Below are 16711 nucleotides of genomic sequence, written 5' to 3'. Positions count from 1 at the left end.
AAACCCGACTGATCCAACTGTTAGTGAATGAAATTTTAACAGGATAGTCCCCAGCCTTTATTCTGACTTCTTAACAAGAGCTCATTGTTTTGTTTAAAGAAACATGAATCTGGAGAGTCTCGGCCTTGAGCTGGGAGGCTGAAGGGGATGACTCACTCCATGTAACCAGGAGGCAGGTGAGCAAACTCGACGAACTCCCTATTAACCCCTTGGTTGCTGACCATTTGAAAACCATCCCAGCCACCTCGTTTCTACAGGAGCACCATCAGGCCATTCGGCCCATCAAAACTGCTCCGCCATTCCACTGCGGCTGATTGATTCTCCCGCATTCTCTCGCCGATTCAGCGGTGAATCTGGGGAATTCATTGCCACAGACAGCTGTGGATATATTTGACAGGTTCTTGATTAATAAGGGTGTCAACGGTTACAGGGAGAAGGCAGGAGAATGGAGCTGAGATGGACAATCAATCAGCCATGTCAAAGTTTTAGATGTCATGCTGAATCTTTACAAAACTCCTGAGGAAGTAGAAGTGTTGCCATGTTTTCTTCAAGGGCCTAGGAATGATCCTCTGAAACAATAACACCGAGGAATTTAACATTACTGACATCCCAGTGAGGACTAACTCAGGGACATCTGGTTTCCTTCTCCTGAAGTCAATAATCAGCTCCTTGATTTTGCTGACATTGTTATTGTTATGGCACCATATTCAGCCACATTTTCAATCTTGTTCCTATGTGTCACCAAAAAGCACTCTGACTATCCGGTATGGCATGCAGAGCATCATAAGAGGCAACAGAAGGTCGCATACTCAGCCAGCTCAATCATGGGTACAACCTTCCCTACCACTGAGAACATCTGCCCCTCAAAAGGGTAGCATCTATTATTAAGGAGTGATTTTGCCACAATAAAGTGGCTCTCAATGTCCGCAAGAGCAAAGAATTGATTGTGGACTTCATGAAGGGGAAGTCGAGGAACCGCACACACCAGTCCTTATCAAGGGGTCAGCAGTGTTAAGCACAAACACTGATTATTCCTTTTCATTGCACGACTTATTCTTTAGATTTAGGGTAATTTCACGTCTTTGTACATGACCAGTGAATCTTACTTCAGTGGTTGGTAAGTTGATGGAGAAGATCCTGAGAGGCAGGATTTATGAACATTTGGAGAGGTATAATATGATTAGGAGTAGTCAGCATGGCTTTGTCAAGAGGATGTCGTGCCTTACGAGCCTGATTGAATTTTTTGAGGATGTGACTGAACACATTGATGAAGGTAGAGCAGTAGATGTAGTGCATATGGATTTCAGCAAGGCATTTGACAAGGTAAGGAGGCATGGGATCCAAGCAGACATTGCTTTCTGGATCCAGAACTGGCTTGCCCACAGAAGGCAAAGAGTGGTTGTAGACGGGTCATATTCTGAATGGAGGTGGGTGACCAGTGGTGTGCCTCAGGGATCTGTTCTGGGACCCTTACTCTTCATGATTTTTATAAATGACCTGGATGAGGAAGTGGAGGGGTGGGTTAGTAAGTTTGCTGATGATACAAAGGTTGGAGGTGTTGTGGATAGTGTGGAGGGCTGTCAGAGGTTACAGCTGGACATTGATAACAGCTGAGAAGTGGCAGATGGAGTTCAACCCAGATAAATGTGAAGTGGTTCATTTTGGTAGGTCAAATATGATGTCAGAATATACAAACGTAGTATTAATGGTAAGACTCTTGGCAGTGTGGAGGATCAGAGGGATCTTGGGGTCCGAGTCCATAGGACGTTCAAAGCAGCTGCGCAGGTTGACTCTGTGGTTAAGAAGGCGTATGGTGTATTGGCCTTCATTAATCGTGGAATTGAGTTTAGGAGCTGAGAGGTAATGTTGCAGCTATATAGGATTCTGGTCAGACCCCACTTGGAGTACTGTGCTCAGTTCTGGTCACCTCACTACAGGAAGGATGTGGAAGCCTAGAAAGGGTGCAGAGGAGATTTACAAGGAACACACACAAAATGCTGGTGGAATGCAGCAGGCCAGGCAGCATCTATAGGAGAAGCACTGTCGACAGTCCTGACGAAGGGTCTTGGCCCAGAACGTCGACAGTGCTTCTCCCTATAGATGCTGCCTGGCCTGCTGTGTTCCACCAGCATTTTGTGTGTGTTGCTTGAATTTCCAGCGTCTGCAGATTTCCTCCTGTTTGCAGATTTACAAGGATGTTGCCTGGATTGGGGAGCATGCCTTATGAGAATAGGTTGAGTGAACTCAGCGCTTTCTCCTTGGAGCGAAGGAGGATGAGAGGTGACCTGATAGAGGTGTATAAGATGATGAGAGGCATTGATCGTGTGAATAGTCAGAGAATTTTGCCCAGGGCTGAAATGGTTGCCACAAGAGGACACAGGTTTAAGATGCTGGAGAGCAGGTACGGAGGAGATGTCAGGGGTAAGTATTTTTACGCAGAGAGTGGTGAGTGTGTGGAATGGGCTGCCGGCAATGGTGGTGGAAGCAGATACGATAGGGTCTTTTAAGAGACTTTTGGATAGGTACATGGAGCTTAAAAAGATAGAGAGCTATGGGGAAGTCCAGTCATTTCTAAGGTAGGGACATGTTCGGCACAACTTTGTGGGTCAAAGGGTGCTGTAGGTTTTCTATGTTTCTATGAAACCGGAGCACCCTGAGGAAACCCACATGGTCATGGGGAAAACATACAAACTCCTTATAGACGGTGCCAGAGTCTAATTCCCTGAGCATTGCGCTAACTGCTATGCTACCCTGGCGCCCAGTTGTAAAGTCCTGCATTTTTTAACATCAACAGTTTGCCAAGCCAACCCAAGTAGCATGACACTTCCAAAGCTAACCCAAGCTCAGCTCCACTCGGTCCTCTTGCTTCTTCTCCTCACTTGCCTGTCACCTCCCTCCTCCTTCCCTTTCTCCCATGGTCCACTCTCCACTTCTATCACATTCTTTCTCACCAGCCCTATACTTTTTCTACCTATCACCTCCCAGCTTGTCACTTCATCCCCCCCTTCCCCACCCACCTTCCCACCCCTCCCTCCCACACTTTCTATTTTTCTCTCTTTTTTAAAAAAAAATATGGAACGCTTCACGAATTTGCGTGTCATCCTTGCGCAGGGGCCATGCTAATATTCTCTGTATCGTTCCAATTTTAGTATATCTGCTGCTGAAGCGAGCACCCACACTTTCTTGATTCCAGCATCTTCCCCTTTCCTTTCCAGTCCTGATGTAGGGTCTCGGCCCGAAACATTGACTGTTTATTAATTTCCATAGATGCTGCCTGACCTCAATTTTGTGTGTGTTACTCATAACTTTAAAGTGATTGGAGGAAAGTATGGTGGGTGAGGAGGAATGTCAGATATATTTTCTTTTTAAAACACAGAGTGCTGGGAGTGTGGAACGCCCTGCCAGGGGTGGTGGTAGAGTCGAATACAATACGGACATTTAAGAAGCTCTTAGCTAGGCACGTGCATGATAGGAAAATTGAGGTTTATATGGGAGGGACGGGAGAGAGTAAATCAAATGGCTGGCACATTTCCGGCATCTGCAGAACCTCATGTCTATGAATTCCACAAGCACGAGGAAATCTGCAGATGCTGGAAATTCAAGCAACACACACAAAATGCTGGTGGAACGCAGCAGGCCAGGCAGCATCTATAGGGAGAAGCACTGGACGTTTCAGGCCGAGACCCTTCGTCAGGACTAACTGAAAGAAAAGGTAGTAAGAGATTTGAAAGTAGGAGGGGGAGGGGGAAATCTGAAATGATAGGAGAAGACCGGAGGGGGAGGGTGAAGCTAAAAGCTGGAAAGGTGATTGGCGAAAGGGATACAGAGCTGGAGAAGGGGAAGGATCATGGGACGGGAGGCCTAGAGAAAAGAAGGGGGAAGGGGAGCACCAGAGGGAGATGGAGAACAGGCAAAGAGTGATGGGCAGAGAGAGAGAATAAAAAAAGGAGGGAAGGGAAAATAAATAAATCAGTGATGGGGTAAGAAGGGGAGGAACAGCATTAACGGAAGTTAGAGAAATCAACATTCATGCCATCAGGTTGGAGGCTACCCAGACGGAATATAAGGTGTTATTCCTCCAACCTGAGTGTGGCTTCATCTTGACAATAGAGGAGACCATGCATAGACATATCAGAATGGGAATGGGACATGGAATTAAAATGTGTGGCCACTGGAAGATCCTGCTTTCTCTGGCGGACAGAGCATAGGTGTTCAGCGAAACGGTCTCCCAGTCTGCGTCGGGTCTCACCAATATATAAAAGGCCACACCGGGAGCACCGGACGCAGTATACCACACCAGCCGACTCACAGGTGAAGTGTCGCCTCACCTGGAAGGACTGTCTGGGGCCCTGAATGGTGGTGAGGGAGGAAGTGTAAGGGCAGGTGTAGCACTTGTTTTGCTTACAAGGATAAGTGCCAGGAGGGAGATCGGTGGGAAGGGATTGGGGGGACAAATGCACAAGGGAGTTGCGTAGGGAGTGATCCCTGCAGAAAGCAGAAAGGGGGGGCAGGGAAAGATGTGCTTGGTAGTGGGATTTCCTTTGGCTCCTCCCACTTCCCCAAAACCAAAGGTGTAGCCATGGGCACCCATATGGGTCCCAGCTATGCCTGCCTTTTTGTTGGCTTTGTGGAACAGTCCATGTTCCAAGCCTCTCTGTACCCCTCTTTTCCTTTGCTACATCGACGACTGCATTGGCGCTGCCTCCTGCACGCATGCTGAGCTCATTGACTTCATTAACTTTGCCTCCAACTTTCACCCTGCCCTCAAATTTACCTGGACCATTTTCGACACCTCCCTTCCCTTTCTTGATCTTTCTGTCTCCATCTCTGGAGATGGCTTATCTACTGATATCTACTATAAGCCTACAGACTCTCACAGCTACCCGGACTATTCCTCTTCCCACCCTGTCTCTTGCAAAAATGCCATCCCCTTCTTGCAATTCCTCCGTCACTCCACATCTGCTCTCAGGATGAGGCTTTTCATTCCAGGATGAAGGAGATGACTTCCTTTTTTAAACAAAGGGGCTTCTCTTCCTCCACCATCAATTCTGCTCTCAAACACAGCTCTCCCATTTCACGCACATCTGCCTTCACCCCATCCGCCCGCCACCACACTCGGGATAGGGTTCCCCTTGTCCTCACCTACCACCCCACCAGCCTCAAGGTCCAACGTATAATTCTCCGTAACTTCCGCCACCTCCAACGGGATCCCACTACCATGCACATCTTTCCCTCCCTCCCCCCTTCCGCAGGGATCACTCCCTTCGCGACTCCCTTATCCATTTGTTCCCCCCATCCCTTCCCACCGATCTCCCTCCTGGCACTTATCCTTGTAAGCGGAACAAGTGCTACACCTGCCCTTACACTTCCTCCCTCACCACCATTCAGGGCCCCAGACAGTTCTTCACCTGTGAGTCGGCTGGTGTGGTATACTGCATCTGGTGCTCCCGGTGTGGCCTTTTATATATTGGTGAGACCCAACGCAGACTGGGAGACCATTTCGCTGAACACCTATGCTCTGTCCGCCAGAGAAAGCAGGATCTCCCAGTGGCTACACATTTTAATTCCACGTCCCATTCCCATTCTGATATATCTATCCATGGCCTCCTCTATTGTCAAGATGAAGCCACACATTCAGGTTGGAGTAACAACACCTTATATTCCACCTGGGTAGCCTCCAACCTGATGGCATGAACATTGATTTCTCTAACTTACGTTAATGCCCCTCCTCCCCTTCTTACCCCATCCCTAATTTATTTATTTCCTCCCCTCCTTTTTTTTCTCTCTCTCTCTCTGCCCATCACTCTTTGCCTGTTCTCCATCTCCCTCTGGTGCTCCCCTCCCCCTTTCTCTCCCCCTAGGCCTCCTGTCCCATGATCCTTTCCCTTCTCCAGCTCTGTATCCCTTTTGCCAATCACCTTTCCAGCTCTTAGCTTCACCCCACTCTCTCCAGTCTTCTCCTATAATTTCGGATTTCCCCCTCCCCCTCCTACTTTCAAATCTCTTACTATCTCTTCTTTCAGTTAGTCCTGACGAAGGGTCTCAGCCCGAAACGTCAACTGTGCTTCTCCCTATAGATGCTGCCTGGCCTGCTGCGTTCCACCAGCATTTTGTGTGTGTTCTATGAATTCCACTTGGGTTCTTTTTCATTTTAAATGGAGGAACATCATAGGTTCTGTGTTCTATGTTCTTTTGTTCCAAGAAGGCAAGCACCTCCCCTGGGTCTCCTCCTCCTTCCCTTTCCTCTCAAATCAGATCTATTCCTCACCAGCCCATACCTTTCCTACCTGCCTGGCTTCACCTATCACCTTCCCTTTACCTTTCCTACCTGCCTGGCTTCACCTATCACCTTCCCTTTACCTTTCCTACCTGCCTGGCTTCACCTATCACCTTCCCTTTACCTTTCCTACCTGCCTGGTTTCACAAATCACCTTCTAGCTGTCCTCCTTCCCCTCTCCTCCCCCCCCCCCACCATTTTATTCTGACGTCTTCCCCCTTCCCTATTAGACTGTTTACTCTTTTCCATCGACGCTGCCTGACCTGCTGAGCTTCTCCAGCATTTTGTGTGCGTTGCTCTGGGTTTCCAACATCAACAGAATCTCGTGTCTATGAACTCCACTTAGATTCTTTTTTTTTTGTTTTAAGTGGATGACGTAACTATTTTATATATTTAAGATAAGCACCATGACAGCATGGACACTGAGAATTAACAGAAGTGCAAGTGTTCAGATTATGCTTACTCTAAAAATAACACCCGAAACAAAATATCCTCACTTAAGAAATCTTTAAGCAGTGCAGAGCTGATGTGATTGATTTTTGATACATGATATAGGTCATTATAATTTCTGTTAAAATGTTAAATAGGTTTTTAAATGGTGATGGGGAAGCCACTTTATTTGGTGAGACATTTATGAATGTTGAATTACATAATCAATATTCAATGTTAAAGGTTACTTTGTGCAAATTAACTCCTATTGAAGATTATTGAATACAAATTGCACTGTGTTACAGGTTATTTTATATGCAATTGGTGGCCTCTTTATTAGGTCTGTTTGTGATCTTCTGCTGCTGCAGCCAATCGACTTCAAGGTTCAACGTGTTGTGCATTCAGAGACGCTCTTCTGCACACCACTGTTGTAATGTGGTTATTTGAGTCACTGTCGCCTTCCTGTCACCGGGGTCTGGCCATTCTCCTCTGACCTCCCTCATTACCAAGGCACTTTCACCCACAGAACTACTGCTCACTGTGTGGATTTTTTTGCAACATTCTCTGGAAATTCTAGAGACTGTTGTGTATGAAAATCCCACAAGATCAGCAGTTTCTGAAATATTCAAACCACCCTGTCTGGCACCGACAATCATCAAACGGTCGAAGTCACATAGATCACATTTCTTCCCCATTTTGATGTCTTTGTCTGTACAGCAACTGAACCTGACCTTGTCTGCATACTTTTATGCGTTGACTTGCTGCCACATGATTGGTTAATTAGATATTTGCATTAACGAAGAAATGTACAGGTGTACCTAATAAAGTGGCCGCATGGTATACATTTTGAAATAAATAACATGGATTTTCTTCGGAATTCTAAACAAATATTTTTGCATGGTATAGCAGCGATGGCAGATTTATAACCAATTTAAAATTTATTGGGACAAGAATTATGTTGACTTAATTGCTAATCTATTATTTTTCAAAATTATGAGATGGGATATTTATGATACATCCAAATTATCTTTCCTCAATTAAAAGAGAATATATAAAGATTATCTTCACTTGTCACATGTACATCTAACCAAACAGCGAAAGGCATCGTTTATATCAAATCAAATCAGCAAGGGTTGTTCTGAGAGGTGTCATCACACTTCTGCCGCCAACATAGCTCACAACTCACGTCTTTGGAATGTGGGAGGAAACCAGAGCTCCTGGAGGAAACCCACACAGCCAACAGACAGTAGGTGCAGGGGTAAGCCATTCGACCCTTCGAGCCAGCACCGCCATTCACTGTGATCATGGCTGATCATCCACAATCAGTACCCTGTTCCTGCCTTCTCCCCATATCCCTTGACTCCACTTTCTTTAAGAGCTCTATCTAACTCTTTCTTGAAAGCATCCAGAGAATTGGCCTCCACTGCCTTCTGAGGCAGAACATTCCACAGATCCACAACTCTCTGGGTGAAAAAGTTTTTCCTCAAGGGAAGAACAAGCCGCAGGGACAACATGCAAACTCCTCACAGACAGTGGGAAGGAGTGGACTTCAATCTGACAGCTGGCACTGTGATAGCATTATGCTAACCGCGACACAACCATACCACCACTGGCTAAGATGAAGGGTATGAACTTTTGGATCTGGTCCTGTGGGATCAACGATCAAGAATCAACTTTATACACCATAAATATTCACATGTATCAGGAATTTGCGGTGGTGCGTTGGTCAGGGCACGACATGCAGTTAAAAAAAAGCAAAGGCATTCAAAAATTATACAGAATTAGAAAATAAAAACAATGAAGACTAAATTATGAATGGGGAGCAACAAAGTAATAGCAATCATAATCTTAGGTTTGTTATGAAGAACAAGGCACATTCTGGAACACCTTCAAAATGATTTGCAATTCTTATGACCCAAGGCTAAATCTGGCCCAGTTAAGATGTAATGGATAAATCACTGATCTAGAACAGGGGTTCTCAACCTTTGGTCCATGGACCCCTTGGTTAACGGTAGGGGTCCATGGAAAAAAAAGCTTTTGACTCCCCAACCTAGAATAAGATTGTTGGAATACAGTGTAAGTGAATCCCAATAAAGGGGGAAGGGAAACCAAAGTTATTGACACCGTAATGGCAGGAGAAGTTTGAGTGGGCGATCTGTACAATCAGCTTGATAATGAATGTAGAATCAAAGTAAATTTATCATAGAACAGTCGTCCCTCCTTATCCACGAGGGATTGGTTCCGGGACCCCACGCGGATACCAAAATTCGTGGATGCTCAAGTCCCTTACTCAACCTGTCTCAATGAGGTGGACCTTAGGACCCAGCAGAACCCCAGATCTTATTTAACCCGTCTCAGTGCGGTGAACATTAGGACCTGGCAGCAGAGAACTTAATCCGCAGTGTTTCTGTTCACGAAAATAATCACGAACACAATTGAAAATAAAGTGGAAATAATAGTGATCAGAAAGAGGTGAAACGCCATCGGTCATTGGAAAAGCGTTAGGCTACCTCGGTCAACGATCGGAACAATTTTAAAGGATAAAGTGAGAAAGACTCTGCCCCGATGAAAGCTACAATTATTACTAAGCAACGCAGTGGTTTAATTTTGGGGTTTTGGGTTTTTGATCCTCCACATCAACCCAGCAAGGAGTAGAACGCACTTGGGAGCAATCTGTCCCGAATCCCGAGAACTTCCGTTCCCAAGCCCGGCGCTGTAACATACGTTCTTAAGTGTTTTATATGCATAGAAAGGTAAAATATATACTATATACTAAGACAAACGTTTGACTAACTGACACTAAATAATACCGGATGTACCTGTTCTGACTTACTTGGTAAGAGAACTTCCGATTTTTTTTCGATCCCAATCCACGATAACCCACGCACATCCTCCTATATACTTTAAATCATCTCTAGATTACTTATAATACCTAATACAATGCAAATGCTATGTAAAATGGTTGTTATACTGCATTGTTTAGGGAATAATGACAAGAAAAAATAGTCTGTACATGCTCGAACAAGAAGTGCTAGAACAGTACTTCCAGGTTTTCGCGGTTGGTTGAATTCGCACATGTGGAATTCGCAGATAAGGAGGGCCGACTGTATGTCTATGTTACCATATACTGTTCAAACAACATACACAAAATACCAGAGGAACTCAGCAGGCCAGGCAGCATCTACAGAAAAGAGTACAGTTGACATTTCGGGCCAAGACCCGTCATCAAGTTCCTGCAGCATTTTGTGTGCGCGGCCAGGGCTTTTCCTGTGATGGAATGGGCTGTACCCACAAATTTTTGTAGGCTTCTTCCATCCTCGGGCATTGGTGTTTCCATGCCAGGTCATGTTATATCCACCACTTGTATCCTCAAGGTGAGAAGTGGAATAGAGAGCCAAAGAGGCAGCAGGAAAAGAGAACAACAGCGAAATCAATAAAGAGAGTGCAACAAATTTCAACGGGCGTACTTCATAAGAGGCAGCGAATTTAGTGTTCACCAGCAAGACCCTGATTGATAAACAAGGAAGAGGGACATTGCAAGTCACAAACGCAACACCAGTAGAAATGCTAGGCAAGACCACTATAATCTCACCGCTACCATCAGAAAGGAGGTACAGGAGCCTCAGGTCCCACACTACCATGTTCAGGAATAGTTGTTATGCTTCAACCATCAGTCTCCTGAACCAGTGTGGATAACTTCACTTACCTCAACTCTGAACTAGTTCCACAACCTACACACTCACTTTCAAGGACTCGACAACTCATGTTCTCCATATTATTTATTCATTTTGTTTTTGCAGTTTGTCTTCTTCTGCACATTGGTTATATGTCAGTCTTTGTGTGCAGTTGTTAATTGTATTTCTCTATTCTACTGTGAATGCCTGGAAGAAAATGAATCTCAAGGTAGTATATGGTGTCATATACATACTTTGATAATGAATTTACTTCCAATTTTTCCATTCCTCAGTACAATCAGATCAATGGACCATAGGAAACCAGGAAAGTTCAAAATTAAACATTTAAAGGTAACTTTTTATCCAAAGCGGTATAGTCATGATAACCAGTGGAATCGGTAGGTTTATAAAAGATGTTGGTCGTCAGTTTGTCTCCGGAGATGGCAACTGAGAGATTGAGAAAAGGGTCAGAAACGTTTTATCCACGGGTAAGGCCTTCCCCACCATTGAGCACATCTACACAGAGCGCTGTTGCAGGAAAGCAGCATCCATCATCAGGGACCCCCACCACACAGGACGTGCTCTCTTCTCACTGGTGCCATCAGGAAGATGGTACAGGAGCCTCAGGACTCACACCACCAGGTTCAAGAACAGTTATTAGCCCTCTGCCATCGGGCTCTTGAACCAAAGGAAATAACTTCACTCAACTTCTCTTTTCCCATCACTGAAATGTTCCCACAACCAATGGACTCACTTCCAAGGACTCGTCACCTCATATTGTTGATATTTATTGCTTATTTATCGACTGTACTTCCTAAGAAGGTTGGCGTCATTCAATGTCTGTAGTGAGATGCTGAAGATGTTCTATAGGACAGTTGTGGAGAGCGCCCTCTTCTTTGTGGTGGCGTGTTGGGGAGGAAGCATTAAGAAGAGGGACGCCTCACGTCTTAATAAGCTGGTAAGGAAGGCGGGCTCTGTCGTGGGCAAAGTACTGGAGAGTTTAACATTGGTAGCTGAGCGAAGGGCGCTGAGTAGGCTACGGTCAATTATGGATAACTCTGAACATCCTCTACATAGCACCATCCAGAGACAGAGAAGCAGTTTCAGCGACAGGTTACTATCGATACAATGCTCCTCAGACAGGATGAAGAGGTCAATACTCCCCAATGCCATTAGGCTTTACAATTCTACCGCCAGGACTTAAGAACTTTTTAAAAGCTATTATTAATGCTTTTTGAGATAGTGGTTTAGATGCATATCATATTTTTTACTGAGTTAAGTATTGTATGTAATTAGTTTTGCTACAACAAGTGTATGGGACATTGGAAAAAAAGTTGAATTTCCCCATGGGGATGAATAAAGTATCTATCTATCTATCTATCTATCTTATTTATTTATTTATTCATTCATTCTTATTTCTTTCTTTTTGTATTTGCACAGGTTGTTGTCTTTTGCACTCCGGTTGTTGCCCAAGTTTGACAATCTTTCATTGATTCTGTTATGGTTTTATCAACCATATTGATAAAATATTCTATGGATTTCCATATTCTATGGATTTATCAAGTATTCCCACAAGAAAATGAATCTCAGTGTGGTATATATAGTTTCATAATAAACTTACTTTGAACCTGACTTACCACACAACTGATGCCCTTCTTTTCGCAAAATTAATCAAGGAAGAAAGGGTGGGATTTGTGAGATTGCCCCTCCTTAAATGAGGACCCAACACTGCCTCTCAGCAGTCTGAGAAGAAATGATGGGAGCCCAATAAACGCCAAGCTTGAGTGAATCGGACAGGGAGCGGGCAAGCGCAAGGCAGACGCAGTCCAATGTGGATAAATGTGAAATATTCTCTCTTTAGAAGCATAAACAAGCCGGCAGATATCATCTGAAGAGTGACTAATTCGGGAAAGGGAAGGCACAATGAGAACCAAGAGGCCTTGTACATAATGAAAGCAAGTGAGAGTTTAAAAAGAAAACCTGTAGATGCTGGGAAGCCGAAAACAAATACAGAAAGTGCCAGGGCAAAGAAAAGCAAGTGGAAACAGAAAGTACAACCAGTGCCAGACTGCGAAAGAGAGAAATACAAGTCAGTCTTCTGTAGGAGAGTGTGGAACAAAGCAAATGTATGTGATAGGTCAAGATACTGACACATTAACCTTCTCAGTCATGCGCAGAATAGTTGGCATACTAAGCCATTTCACATCCAGACAGTGCGGTTTCAGGAGTGATTGGTAAAAATTGGTGAGAGTCAACCAGGACATGCTGAACTCTCGTTTGGAGGAAGATAGGTGACTGCAAATGGTCAAATGTAATGATGTGAGAAGCCGGGATACTTATTCTCCCTCCATACCCATTCACTGCTCACAGATTCCACAACTCAGCAGAGGTAATTTACAGCGGCCATTTAACCCACTGGAAGAGAGCTGGTCCGTTCAGCCCATCCACTCTACCTGCCATTCCCATCTGGGCTCTTTGCTTCTCCCTCTCAACCCCATTCTCCCTGAGACCTTTGCGCCTTCAGTAATCAAGAATAAATATACACGTATGTATGTTCCCAGTGATTTGGCTTCCACAGCCGGCTGTGGCAATGAACATGGATTCACCACCCTCTGGCTAAAGAAGTTCCTCCTCATCTCTGTTCTAAATGGATGTCCTTCTACTCTGAGGCTGTGCCCTGTGGTCCCGGACTCCCCCACCATTGTACTGCAGGTCTACCCCATCAGCGAGTTGGCGGAGAAAATGAAGGAGCTGTATTTGTGCAGACCGTGCTGCTGCTTACGTCAGAGACACATCGGAGGAGTCGGTGCGCAGAGGAGTAGTCTAACAGAGAGTGATCATCTTTTCTTGTGACCGCAAGACCCTGCTGACATTGTTAACGTGGAATGCTGCAAGTCTGACTCACTGGCTTACCGGTGGAAGGGAGGGGAACAGTGTGGCCTTGGTCATAGCAAGGACAGGGCCTCAAGCCGTGATGTCCCCTGTTTACAGCTGGCAAGGAAAGAGGCGTCGGAGTCGGTGTGCTCCACTGGAGGTGGTGTGGCGCGGTGTCCAAGCTGGGGGTCAGTGTTGTCCCCTCAACCCCCTCCCCCAGTGTTCACTCAGCAGATGACAGGTTGCATCGTGTTCAACTGTAGACTGCTGCAACATTCATGGAGTCAGGGACTTGGACTTGTTTTTATTATGTGACTGTATTTTTCTGATATGCCTTGTGCTGTGTACAACTGTGCTTTGCACCTTGGCCCCTGAGTCACACTAGTCCTGACGAAGGATCTCGGCCCGTGTGTGTTGTTGTTTGAATTTCCAGCATCTGCAGATTTCCTCGTGTCATGTTCTTTTATGTATGGTTGAATGGCAATTACAGTTGAACTTTAATTATTGGAACCATCCTCTCCACGTCCATTCTATCTGGGCCCTTCAATATTCAATGAGGTTCCTCTCTAATTCATCTAGAGAAGCATCAACACTGGAAAAGAGTAAACAGTCGCTGCTTTGGGAAGACACCCTACGTCAGGACTGGAAAAGAAGATGAGAAGTAGTCCTGATGAAGGGTGTTGGCCTGAAGCGTTGACCGTTTACTCTTTTCCGTGGGTGCTGTCTGGCCTGCTGAGCTCCTCCAGCATCTTGCAGCTGTTGCTCCGGACTTCCAGCATCTACAGAATTCCTCGTCCAGAGACATCAAACACTTCCCACACGTTAACAATTTCATTCCCAGGATCATTCCTGTGAACTTCCTCAGGACTTCCTTTGTTTGGGAGAAGAGTGTTCAGGGAGGGAGGGGGGAACTACAAGAATACAGGGGGAAGGTGCAAATCTTACACTGAAAGCGCCTGAGGTCAGGAGTGAACCTTGGCCAGTGGAGCTGCAAGGACAACAGCATAATGGGAGTGAACTAACAGAATACAGTATAAAGTATAACAGTGATAGAGAGAGGGCAGTGCAGGCAGACTACAGGGTCACAGCAAGCGAATGAACCTTCTTGACCAACCTCCTATGCAGGACCTTATTGTGCTAAAGACCACGTAGACCACATTCACTGCTTTGCTTTCATCGATTTTTCCGGTAACCTTCTTGAAAAACTCTACAAGATTGGTTCGATACAACCTACCATGCACAAAGCCACTTTAGCTATCCCTAATCAGTCCCTGCCTATCCAAATACTTATATATATGCCCACCTGCCCCCAACTTAGAATATCTTCCAATAACTTACCCACTACTGATCGGGATCACTGAGCTATAATTTCTCAATTTATAACATTAGCTATCCTCCAATCTTCTTCGCCTCACCAGTGGCTAAGGATCTTTTGAATACTGCGAGGGCAACTACGGTTTCTGCGTCAGCCTCCCATAAGGACCACAGGAACACCTGTCAGACCCTGGGGATTTATCCACCCTGATAGCAGTCCTGGGTAAGTTTTGGAAGGTCCAGGCAGATTAGTAGCTTGGCATGGCTTAGATGGGCTGATGTACCCGTTTCTCTGCCATAGCATTCTTTTACTCAAAAGGGAAGGTATACATGGACTGATGAAGGGTCTTGGCCCAAAACGTCGACTGTACTCTTTTCCATAGATGCTGCCTGGCCTGTTGAGTTCCTCCAGCATATGGTAAGTGTTGCTTGGATTTCCAGCATCTGGTCATTTTCTAGTGTTTGTGCCAGCCCATCCTTTCTTCTACTCAGACCCCCACCACCCAGGCCGTGCTCTCCTCTCGCTACTGCCATTGGGAAGGAGGTACAGGAGCCTCAGGTCCCACACCACCAGGTTCAGGAACAGTTATTACCCCTCAACCAGCAGGCTCCTCACTTCAACACTGAACTGATTCCACAACCTATAGACTCACTTTCAAGAATTCTACACTTCAGATTCTCAGTAACATTACTTTTTGATTATAAGTTTACTTTGATATTGAATGACTTAAGTAGTCAGATATGATTCAGTTCACAGATCCCCTGAAGCTAAAAGGCACTGATTTTGTCAAATCACAGTGCTCACATTAATAGAGACAACTCAGGTCTTAGCAAGAGGGGAAGATAACATAGTCACTCACCCCTCACACCCTCTCAGTGAGACGCTCTCTCTCACAGACCCCACCCCACTCACTCAGTGAGATGCTCCTCACTAACCCCACCCTGCTTACTCAGTGAGATGTTTCCTCACTAACCCCACCCCGCTCACTCAGGGAGATGTTTCCTCACTGACCCCCCCCCCCCCACCCTACCCTACCCTACCCTTCAGTTAGATGCTCCCTCACTGACTCCCACATTCAGATCTCCGCGGCGCTCCCTCACGAATCCGTAACCTCATCCCCTGCAGTGTTCCCTCACCAACATCTTCTCCACCATCGCGGCGCTCCCCTCACTGAAGCCCTACCCCAGACCCCCGCGGCGCTCCTTTCCCACTCTCTCACCGAAACGGCCCCAGTCGACGCTGTCCAGCGAATCCATCACCGAGCAGAACTCGTGCATGATGTAGGCGGGCAGCTGGTGGATGAACTCCCGGCCCGGACTCCACTCGCTCATCTTGCGGGTAGGCCTCAAACCCACTTCTACCCCCAAAGCAACTCCGATCCGAGGTTCCTATGGTAACCCGACGCCGACCACCGACCCCGATCCACCGTTCCTATGGAAACACGACTCCTACTGCTAGCCGACCGCTTGCAGTCTCCTCGGCCGACAGCCTGACTATCCCTCCCCACCTCATTGGTGAACCTACAACACCCTGGTCCCGCCCTTGCTTTCTCGAGTACTCAATTGGCTAGTTTCGCCGCCGGTCAAACCCTCAACTGGGCGGGTCTGATCAATTCTGCCTCATTTATTGGTCATAAGAGCTGTCAATAACACAATACCTTGGGTGGATTGGATAGTGACGGGTCGATTACAGCCTTCGTATTTTCATTGGCCGCCAGTGTCAAGCTCATGGCCGCTGCATCTGCCCTCTGCTTTCGATTCGCCCGGCTCTCGGGCAGCACCGTTCTTCCATTGGGCAATAGCATCCGTCAATCAAAACCTCGTGGGACGAAAGGGCGGCGAGTTTCAGTCTGCTCATGGCAAGGCTGTCACGGCAATACGACTTGCTGATTGGTCAGACCACCTGTCAGTTCAATTAAGTTGGCATTTTCAAGAAATTCACCAGATTTAGTGGAGTTGAACTTTCGGCCCTTGTTCCTCTTTTTGCAAAATGAAAGTCCGGAAAGGTGTCAGAATAGCTTTGATTCTCGTTGTGTTTTGTACTGCAAAAGCCCCAACTACTATAAATTGAATCTTGAGGGCAATGGGGACCATGGCATAACTGATATTTTTATGACACTGTATGATTACAGAACAAGACACA

The 16711-nt window shown here is 46.0% G+C and overlaps 1 protein-coding gene and 1 non-coding gene across 2 annotated transcripts in view; both read right to left on the bottom strand.

Annotated features, from left to right (window-relative positions):
• Positions 1–16373, bottom strand: part of irak1 (interleukin-1 receptor-associated kinase 1) — a 120936-nt gene extending 104563 nt beyond the window's left edge. Inside the window, exons 1-2 of the mRNA XM_073027902.1 lie at positions 16227–16373; positions 15789–16000 (exon numbers count right to left, since the gene is read on the bottom strand). Coding sequence (XP_072884003.1) covers positions 15789–16000; positions 16227–16373 — 359 coding nt within the window. The remainder of the gene's footprint in view (positions 1–15788; positions 16001–16226) is intronic.
• On the bottom strand, positions 3067–3169 carry LOC140716109 (U6 spliceosomal RNA). The gene has a single exon (XR_012096252.1). It is a non-coding gene; the product is annotated as a U6 spliceosomal RNA (small nuclear RNA).
• Positions 16374–16711: the final 338 nt, after the last annotated feature.

This window comes from Hemitrygon akajei, chromosome 24 (genome assembly GCF_048418815.1).
Source record: "Hemitrygon akajei chromosome 24, sHemAka1.3, whole genome shotgun sequence".
In the NCBI taxonomy this organism is placed as follows: domain Eukaryota; kingdom Metazoa; phylum Chordata; class Chondrichthyes; order Myliobatiformes; family Dasyatidae; genus Hemitrygon; species Hemitrygon akajei.
Note: the sequence above shows the minus strand (reverse complement) of the source record. Positions and strands in the feature narration are given on the sequence as shown.